This window comes from Lycium barbarum, chromosome 11 (genome assembly GCF_019175385.1).
Source record: "Lycium barbarum isolate Lr01 chromosome 11, ASM1917538v2, whole genome shotgun sequence".
NCBI lineage: Eukaryota > Viridiplantae > Streptophyta > Magnoliopsida > Solanales > Solanaceae > Lycium > Lycium barbarum.
Window position 1 is genome coordinate 9,789,811 of NC_083347.1, and position 10,364 is coordinate 9,800,174.

Below are 10,364 nucleotides of genomic sequence, written 5' to 3' on the forward strand. Positions count from 1 at the left end.
TTTGTCATTTTGACTTAAAAATAAACTCTTAAAGGCATTTTTTTTAATTTTATCCAAACTCATCAAAAACGTTTAAAAGCTATTTTAACTTATAAGCACCTAAAATAAATCGATCCAAATAGGTTCTAAGTATAGAAAAAGATACTTCTTTTACCAGGGAGAGAGTAACAAACTTTAAAGAACAGAACAATTTAAGACTTTTTAGCCAAGGAAGGGGAAAAGCAGTTGTTTGATGCATTAGGAGTTTATATTATATACAAAAGTGTAAAATATTTTCATACTAACAAAGTACTTAGTATTTTATGCAGGTAACCTATCATATTTTTCAGATTTCTACTCATCTCACTTTTTATGAATGTCTACTGTAGGCTTTTTTTCTTTTCTTAAAGATGATAAGATAGCTTCAACTAGAAAAAATAGTGGTTAAGCAAGTGGTAATCATATCACATGTTGTGTTTTCATGCCATCAAGTGTTTTGAGACAATAAGAAAAACGATATCCACTTATGCGGCATCCGAATACAACGTCGAAAATTATCTTAAAGCATATGCTGGAGGTTTCTACCTGCTTGGTGATCAATCTTATTGGCCAAACGAGCCATTTTCAATGATTGCTAACAAGGAGTATATTTGTAAAATTTATGTTAAAGCACGAACTCGGATTCCAATCAAATGGATGGTTCCAGATAGGACATACTCTCGAAGATGCTCAACGTGTAAGGAGTTTGGTCATGATAAGCTTTTGTGTCACCTACGGGGCTGTGGTGGTGCAAGTACCTCTGGTGGTGGAAGAACTTCTCGTAGTGGAAGAGCCTCCAGTGGTTGAAAATTGTCTTGAATTATGAATGTATTTTAATCCTTCTTGATGTATTGGAATTGCCTTAAATTATGAATGTATTTTAATTCTTCTTGATGTATTCAAATTGTCTTGAATTATTAACGGCAAAAAAAAAAATAAAAAAATCTCGACATATCCTTAATAATGTAATGCCTTAACTAAATAATAAAACGCTTATAACAAAACCTTATAAAATAAAACACTTAAACCTAAAGATAACAAGTTTCCAAACAAATAATACTTACTTCGGAGCCCTTTACAACCCCTAAAACGACGATCCAAACGTTTAAGCATATTTGATGTATTGAGCCTGCATTATTGTTCGCAGAAAAAGATATCAGGTTCTATATAAAATATTGATATTCTGGTGTTTTGAAACATGACTAATCTTTGGTCAAAGTATGGAAAAAAAACATGAAATTACACAACTGTGGGAAAAATGAAATAACTCCTTTTGCGCACTAATTTTGTGAGCAATAGGACCTAACTGTAAAGTACAGTTAAGTCGTGCGCACTAAATTAATGCGCAAAAAGTATTTTGATTACTTTTTACTTAATGAATTATTTTGGTATCCAAACTTATTTTTTAGGTCATTTAAGTTGCGGACCCGAGTTAGGACTTAGGACCATAGGATTACATACACTTTATAGGAGCATAATGACTCGAAAATTAAGGTCTGTGGCACGTCATGTTCAAATATGGGCCAAGGACTTTCATACACACTGTACTTTCATTTTTTTTTTCGCGCGGATTGCCCTTCCTTTGGGGTGACCTTTAAATTTTACCCCTTATATTTGCGATCTTTAAATTATGCTTCTCATATTGCTGGTCTTTAATTTTTACCCTTCGCATTGTAATTCTGAGCGTTCACGCAGAAATCATGAGGTTCTGAGTTCGAATTTCCGCTCAAGCATAAATTTAAAAAAATGAAATGCAAGGTTTGGGTCGCTTATTAAGGAATTACCAAAGTTATGCCGGATCCGGCATAGTCATGCCTTATGAGCAGACTTGGCATAAGTATACCGGGTCCGGCATAACTTTGGTAAATCCTTAACAAGTTTATGTCGGATCCGGCATACTTATGGTCAAACTTTTAGTTAAACTTTAACTAAAAGTCTTTTCTTAGTTATGCCTTATGGAGCAGACTTTTAGTCAAGACACAACTAAAAGTATGCCCCATAGGGCATAACTAAAAGTATACCCCATAAGACGGAATTTTTCCTTAAGACATAACTAAAAATTTGTCTTATAAGACAAAGTCTATGTCTTAAGAAAAAGTTATGCCTTATGGGCATACTTTTAGTTATGCCTTAACTAAAAGTCTGTCCCATAAGACATAACTAGGAAAAAACTTTTAGTTAAGGCTTAACTAAAAGTTTTCCCATTAAAAGTTTGCCATAAGTATGCCGGATCCGGCATAAACTTGTGAAGAAATTACCAAAGTTATGTCGGATCCGGCATACTTATACCAAGTCTGCCCATAAGGCATAAGTATGCCGGATCCGGCATAACTTTAGTAATTCCCCAACAAGTGTATGCCGGTAGCGAAATTTAAACTCTGTCTTGTAATTTTTTTTTAAATTTTTGACTGAATGGGAGTTTGAACCTGAAATCCATGAATTTTAACCGAAGGGCAAAATTTAAAGATTTTAAATATGAGGGGCAAAATTTAAAGACCGTACTTTCCAATTATATGCGTCATAGGGTAAGTTGGACCATAGAAGCAGAATCCCCAATAGTTGCTAGTTCGGTGGTTCGTGGCCCGTTACAATTTTTCTCAGTGCTATGACAAATTTCTGGAAAGATTTTTATTTTTACCCCTAAAAGATGATAAGATAAAATATAAGAAAATTTTCTTTTATTCAAATTATAAATTGTTACATAAGTATGTCAATATAGCTAAAGCGTACCCATATGTATGAAACTAATAAAGCAGTTCTTGGAAGCCATTTCTTATCAAATAAAATCAATCTCTTTTATTTCTCGTCACGCATTTCTGAGTTTCTCACCCAAAATAAAGATATAACTATAAAACCGAAGAATGAAAAACTAAAAATGGTAATCTCTCCATAAAGAAAGGTCAGGACTTCATTGCTACTCTGTTGTGCCGTTTGACCATCTGCAGAGTATGTGGTTCAAGATGCACGTTATTTCAAGTAGAATCATAATGCACTATATATATATATATATATATGACGTTTACATAATTGAGCAGCCTTCTCGTTGATATGAATCTCTGACTTGGTAAATTGGATGTTGAGGTGCCGCATAATAGGGGTAGTAATATGGTTGTGACTGTATTGTCACAGGCACAACTGAAGCTTTTATGTCAGAGCTTAATTGTCAGCAGCAGTAGCAGTAGCAGTAGCAGTAGCAGCAGCACCAGCAGCAGTAGCAGCAGCAGCAGCAATAGCAATAGCACTATCTTTATTGCCAGCAGCAGTAGCAGGGCCAACGCTCACCAATTCCGCCTGGCCTAATTTCTCCCTGAGCAATTTTGTCAGTGTCACCGCGCCAATCTGCTCACCCACAACTTCTAATTGATTTCTTCCGTCCCCTTGAAGAGTTGCTGATTCCACCCCTAACATCCAAAAAATCCATCTTATTAATTAGTTTGACAAGATTTAGATTGAAACCATAAGAATTTATGAACAAATGGAGACTAGCTACTTAGCTAGCTAGTACCTGGCTGAGAAAAATCAATTTTAACTTAATTTATTTGTTAATAAAACAAACTTTATTACCAATGAAGCATTACAGCACAAATAAAAGACTAAGATATAGTCCAACCTCAGTCAAGCAGTAGCCAGTATTTTCCAGAAAAAAAAAAAAAAAACTCTAAACCTATCAGTTTGGCAGCAGCTCACACAGGATATACGGAAGTTTAGAGTCCTGATCAACTTCCTTTCTTATTAATGACTTTGGTAAAGATTTTTATTGAAATAATTAAAATCAAGAATTGAAAGTAGGGATTTATTAAGTACCTGGCCGAGAAACAGCAGTCTCGACGGCCTTTGACCGACTTTCCTGATCATTTCCCTGCCAAGATAATCTGATAACCACCTTTTGCTGCCCAAATCAAGAGCACATATGTCAGTAATCAAAATTACCTAAACTATTACCAAAAAATGTAAGCATAAGAATTATAGCCTGGTATAATTTTCTTAGAGTCAAAACTTAGATTACAATTACTTCCTTCGTCCAAATTTATGTGTCAGTATTTGACTGGTCGTGAAAGAAAAAACAGACGTTTGGAACTTATTAATAACAGATTAAGACATGCATATACCTTCATTTTTGTAGATTTGATGGAAAACTTGCTTCGCAATTACTATAATTCGGCAGGGGAGAATGGCGAGAGAGGAAAGAGATCTGTAATTGTTGAAATATCTGAGGAATTGCCTAGGAAAATGGCTTCTGCTCTGTACTAGTATTTATAGATAGTTAGGAGTAGGTACATTGAACTCAAACAGAACACCTAGTACTTGTTGTATAAAAATAATTTTATCATATATCGTCTCTCTTTCGTCGGGAAGATGACTTAATAGTTTGATGTATGATGCATGATGAACCCTTTGTTTTTTCCTTAAATGTCCTTACTATTTCTTAAAGCACATTAAAAATAGGGACATTTTTGACCCTGAAATCTTTAACTATGGTGGTCCATAGATTAGTAAGGACATTTTTAATGTGTTTTAGGAAACGACATTTTTGACACCGTAATCTTTAAATATAGTGGTCCATAGATTAGAAAGGACATTTTTAACGTGTTTTCAGAAAGGACATTTTTGACATTGTAATCTTTAAATATAGTGGTCCATAGATTAGTAAGGACATTTTTAATGTGTTTTAGGAAACGACATTTTTGAACTGTAATCTTTAAATATAGTGTCCATAAATTAAATATAGTGGTTGGGATTTTTATGTATTGGTTGGAATTTAGAGGAAGAGCAGAAGGATGGCATAAGTTAGTACACGTCTCCAATCAAAAGAAAAAGGAGAGCTGCAGCACGTCTATTAAAATGAATGAACTTGGACAAAAAAATGGTAAACAACTACAACTCACACTCAATTTTAATGATCCCCGTTCTAATTTATGTCTTAGTTTGACTATATAAGGAGCTTAAAAAAATAAAATGAGGCTTTTGAATGTTGTGGTCCTAAAGTAAAGATGTTTATAATGTATTAATATGTCATTTGAATCTTGTGATTATAAACTTAACACGTATGATATTGTTTGAATTATTAATTTACTAATAGCCTGTTTGGCCAGGTTTATTTTTCTAAAAAAGTGCTCATTTTTAAAAAATGAGGCATTTGGCCAAGCTTTTGCGAGAAAATAAGTGTTTTTGGGGAGTAACAAAAATATTTTTTCAGGAGCTAAAAAAAGTAGCTTTTCTCCATAAGCACTTTTTTGAAAAATATTTTTTAAAAGTTTGGCCAAACACAAACTACTTCTCACAAAAAATACTTTTTTGAAAAACACTTTTGATTTATTTTTTTCTTCAAAATAAGCTGATTTTAGAAGCTTGGTCAAACCGGCTATAAGAGGGGCTTATTGCTTTTGACTTATAAGCGAAAAGTCATAAGTGGGAATTTCTAGCTTATGGCTTATTTTAATCATTTTGACTTAAAAATAAGTTCTTAAAAACATTTTTTTTATTTTACCCAAACTCTTCAAAAGTGTTTAAAAACTATTTTAAGAGCAAAGGGCTAAAATGATCTCTTATCTATGGGAGTAGGTTCATTTTGATCCCTTAAATATGACTTGAGTATATTTAATCCCTTAACTTTACTAAAGTGGTGCACTTTTTATCTCCCTAACGGAACCGTTTAAAAAGTAACGGTAGGAATAATTTAGTTTCAACTTACAGTGCTATCTCCTTTCTTGATTGATGAACATTTTATTTCTTCATGCCTTCTTTATTTCTTAGGATAAAGGAACCAAGGAACCAAATCCTTTTAAAACCATAGCTGATTGAGCAGATCCTTCCAAATAGTCAATAAATAGTTTCCAAAGTTACTTTAAACTTTCATATGCTTTGTCTTCACTTGCCAATGTAACAAAAACTAAATCAAAATTAAATAAGGAGCTAATAAAAGTATCTCCTTTATAGATAATATCCATCTTCTGAGAAATATAGTACTGTAGCTCTTTACAGTAACTAAACCAAAATGAAGAGTTACTAAAATCTACTCTTTTACATCAATCTTTAGCAACAAAAAATTAACCCTTTTATGCATATCAACCTATCCCTTTTAGTCTGCTATGCATATAAACCTGTCCACATCGTCTTCAACAGCAACATCGACTCATTTACACCAGACTTCAGCAGCAAAAATTAACCTTTCACAACAGCAAAACTATCCTTTTAGAGCAGCAAAACTTATCCTTCTATAGCAGCAAAAATTTTCCTTCAACAGCAGCAAAACACAATCTTTAACAACAACAATTTACATACTAAAAAATGAGTTGTCAGACACTCCACTTTCTTGAGTTGCTTTCATATGTTCTTCGCTAGCAGGTCCTCTTCTCACCTACAATTTAAAAAAATATCAAGATTAACTAAATAGCAACATAACTAAAAAGAGTGTTATATGTAATTAAACTATACCGTAAGCTTTGTAGGAGCAAAAGGTACAGTAGGAAATGATGATCCTTGTTGCGTTGTCTTATCATCATGAGAATCTGGATACACACGATTTAAACTGCAGGTTCTTATATTATGGCCTGGTTTGTGGCATAAGATACAGTCCAATTTATTTTGCTTCCTTCTCATTTTTTGTCTACTTGCTCCCACTTCATCTGGTTCTTTTCTCCGCTGCTTTTGTTTTTTTCCTTTGGTACTTTGTCTTACCAACCGTGGAGGCAAAGGAGGTATGTTTTTCGACTTAGGCCACATATCTTGACCGTTCATAGGTAGAATAGAAAATGCATAGATTTTTCTATAAGTTTCTACCTTATAACAATCATCCACGTATGAGTTAATGTCATCATGTTTAGCCCAAATTGCGGCAATGGCATGTTTGCAAGGAATTCCTGTTAGATCCCATCTCCTACAACTGCATTTTCTATTTAGTAAATCCACAGCGCAATTGTTCATTATGCTTGCCCCTATTATCTCATAATTCCACTCATTTGATTTCCTAGGAATAAATTCAGCTGCCTTAGCTTGATTTTGTGCAATACATCCTTAATCCTAGGGCAAATATCACCAACATTCCACTGGGCACCTTTATCCCTATTTGCTTGCATCCTCGACATAAGTAAGTACCTTAACTTCTTCAATAGAGTGATAATCGGCTTATCTCTAGCCTCAAGGATCATGCTATTAAAACATTCACATATATTATTGAGTAAGGTATCACATTTCACAGTTTCGGAAAAGTGAGATTTAGACCATTCAGTAGGTGGCTTGTTCTTGAGCCAATCAACAGCTTCTGGATCAAGATCAAAGATATCAACCATGCAATCATCAAACCACTCTACTGTCGTAGCTCTTCCAGCCTTCCAAAGGGCATTCTTGAGTGAGTCACCACCGAATCCGGCCCTCTTGAAGTTGTTATGGAGGTGTCTCACACAGAATCGATGACTAACATATGGCAATACCTCATTGAACGCTTCAATCAAACCTTTTTGCTTATCTGACATGAAGGTCCAAGTACTAGTATCATCAATTTCTAAGTCAATCTTCAAATAATTCAAAAACCATTCCCATGATTCCTTTCTTTCCTTCTCTACAACTGCATATGCTATTGGAAAGATATTGTTATTTGGATCAATTCCAACAGCAGTTAACAATTGAGTTCCATACATTGGGCCCTTAAGCTAACAACCATCGATCCCAATTATTCTTCGACAACCACTCTTGAACCCCTCTTTACAACCACCAAAACAAATGTAAATTCGCTGGAATCTCTTAGGCTTGTCGGGCACCTCATTTTCAACCAATTCCATATAGACAGAGGTATTTGGATTTGTCCTACCAATCTCATTGCAATAGTTCCACAATACCTTGTATTGAGCATTAAGATCTCCATCAATCAATGCAAGTGCTTTTCTCTTAGCCCTTCTACATTGTGATAATGTCACCTGGACTCTTAGCTCCATACTAACGTGATCTCTGAATTCGGAGATTGCCCAAGACCTATTTGAGCCTATGGCCTTAAGGTATCTTCGTGCAATATAAGATGAATTAATTGATTTGTTACGATGGTTCCAATTCTTACAACGATGAGTGTGATTGTATGTTCTGATCTGGAATGCGCTATCTCGATGCATTCTTGAAGCTAAAATCTCCCAGTTGCAATCTGGATGACCACAAGTTGCTCTCACTCTTTCCCAATCATTCTTGCACCACTTTATGTATTTCCCTTGGTTAACTTCATGAGTTATTACAGCATATTTGAACTCATTCTTGTTTTCAAATGTTAGTTCTAATGCCAACACTGGTTTATCCCCATCTGTTTTAGGATTGAACTTTGGAAAGTTGAAACTGTCACCATCAGAGCCACATTCTAAACTCTTTGTATCGTCTGAGTCAACACAATCCGAATCACCTTCTTCAGCTGCCATCTTTTTTTTTAACTTCTTCACTAACTTCGTATCTATGATTCACATTGGTATTGCTTCCCAAGAGATCATCATCATCTAGAAAATCATTTTCTGAGTCTTCAAATTCATCATCACCCGAAGAATGCTCACTGTGTACTTCTTTTTCTTGTTCTGCTCTACCAACTTCATTAGTATGTATAGTCTTTCCAATATATGAATCAAGATGTTCAAAGTATACTTCGACCACCTTGTTATCTGGAATACTTTTGGCTACAATAGTAGCTTCCACATCAGTAGAAATAAGTCGCATTCGGTTACCATACCTCCCGCACAAATGCCAGAAAGTAACTGAATCTCCCTCATAGCCACATAGTTCTGCCATGTATTTAAATTGTGACAAATTCAACTCTGTGTCATTAACATAGTCAATAAAATCTACACGCCCACCAAGATAATATTTGTTAGGCTGATGCTTCATCGTACCACTATGTATTACTTTTATACTGAAAAAAGAAGCCTCATATGCAGGGTCTGCACAACAATTGAACTTATCTTAGACCTTTTTCTAATGGAAAAAGAATATAAACTATAAAAAGTACTGCAACAGAACTAATAATAGCCTACAAAGATTGGCATTTAGCATAGTAATCGGACAAGAAGAAAAAAACATGTTAATGTCGGACCAAATTCACCAACGATTAAACAATGACAAACACAAAATCCTATGTCAGAGACACTTTTTTATTCCTTATTTCTTGTCTTTATTTCAAATTTTTATTCAAAAAGCTTATGTTGTATCATGCATTGCACAAAATAATTGAAGAAATTTAATACTATTTACTAGTAACCTTATTATAATATACTGAAGCTATCATGTACTGCATAAAAATTAGCAAATATACTAAAGAATGAGAAACGGAATCAACATATAATGAAGAATCACTTTTTTAGTTTAATGATACTCAGATAGTGTTTCTTGCTAAAATCTTATCATAATTGGGTATTTCACTATCATGAGATCTAATAATCATTACTGTAGAAGAAAAAATCAGCTTCTTCACTTGAGTTTTCTTGTTCCAGCAGATCAAAAGATTTTCATAGTGGCTAGGGTTTTTTTTTGGCGCGTATGGAATTGGGGGAAGCCAACTGAGTTTATTAGTTTTTTCCAGATGGGTTTAAGAATCACGTGAGTGTCACGTGACCGTAACTTTTAAACGGATTTCGTTAGAAGATAAAAGTGCACAATTTTAGTAAAATTAAGGGATTAAATATGCTCAAGTCATATTTAAGGGATCAAAATGAACCTACTTCCATAGATAAGAGATCATTTTAGCCCTTTGCTCGCTATTTTGACTTATAAGCACTTAAAATAAATCGATCCAAACAGGTTCTAAGTATGGAAAAAGATACATTCTTTTGGTACGGAGAGAGTAATAAACTTTAGAGAACAGAACAACTTAAGACCTTTTAGCCAAGGAAGGGGAAAAACAGTTGTTGATGCATTAGGAGTTTATATTATATACAAAAGTGTAAAATATTTTCATACTAACAAAGTACTTAGTATTTTATGCAGGTGGTTTATCATATTTTTTAGATTACTACTCATCTCACTTTTTATGAACGTTTACTGTATTTTTTTTTTTCTTCTCTCAAAGATGATAAGATAGCTTCAATTTTTAAAAAAATAGTGGTTAAGCAAGGAAAATTGCACCTACAAAGATGAAGCTATATAGTAAAAAAAACTTGGTTGTTAAGGTCAAGTAGTGCATGAACTTGTCAAACGACTCAACCATGGGCTTCCCGTGTGGGCCAGTGGGAATATTGACCAACGATTACTAAATTAATTAAAATCACCACGAGTGACTATGGAAAATAGAGAAAAGATATATTTTAACCCCTGAACTTGCCACGAAAATTCACTTTAGCAACTAAACTTAAGTTGTATTTATATACCCCCTTTAACAACTTTCA

General features: G+C 34.0%; 2 protein-coding genes across 2 annotated transcripts; both read right to left on the bottom strand.

Annotated features, from left to right (window-relative positions):
• Positions 1 to 2,787: 2,787 nt before the first annotated feature.
• On the bottom strand, positions 2,788 to 4,360 carry LOC132618673 (heavy metal-associated isoprenylated plant protein 16-like). The gene is made up of 3 exons (XM_060333692.1): positions 4,128 to 4,360; positions 3,823 to 3,907; positions 2,788 to 3,419 (listed from the first exon to the last, which is right to left on the bottom strand). Exons 1-3 carry the CDS (start codon positions 4,131 to 4,133, stop codon positions 3,175 to 3,177), a joined length of 336 nt encoding a protein of 111 aa, XP_060189675.1. The 5' UTR covers positions 4,134 to 4,360; the 3' UTR covers positions 2,788 to 3,174.
• A 1,564-nt stretch (positions 4,361 to 5,924) lies between these two features.
• LOC132620345 (uncharacterized) lies at positions 5,925 to 8,257 on the bottom strand. Its single transcript, XM_060335008.1, has 2 exons — positions 6,454 to 8,257; positions 5,925 to 6,376 (listed from the first exon to the last, which is right to left on the bottom strand). The coding sequence occupies exon 1, from the start codon at positions 7,653 to 7,655 to the stop codon at positions 6,957 to 6,959; it is 699 nt and encodes a 232-aa protein (XP_060190991.1). The 5' UTR covers positions 7,656 to 8,257; the 3' UTR covers positions 5,925 to 6,376; positions 6,454 to 6,956.
• Positions 8,258 to 10,364: the final 2,107 nt, after the last annotated feature.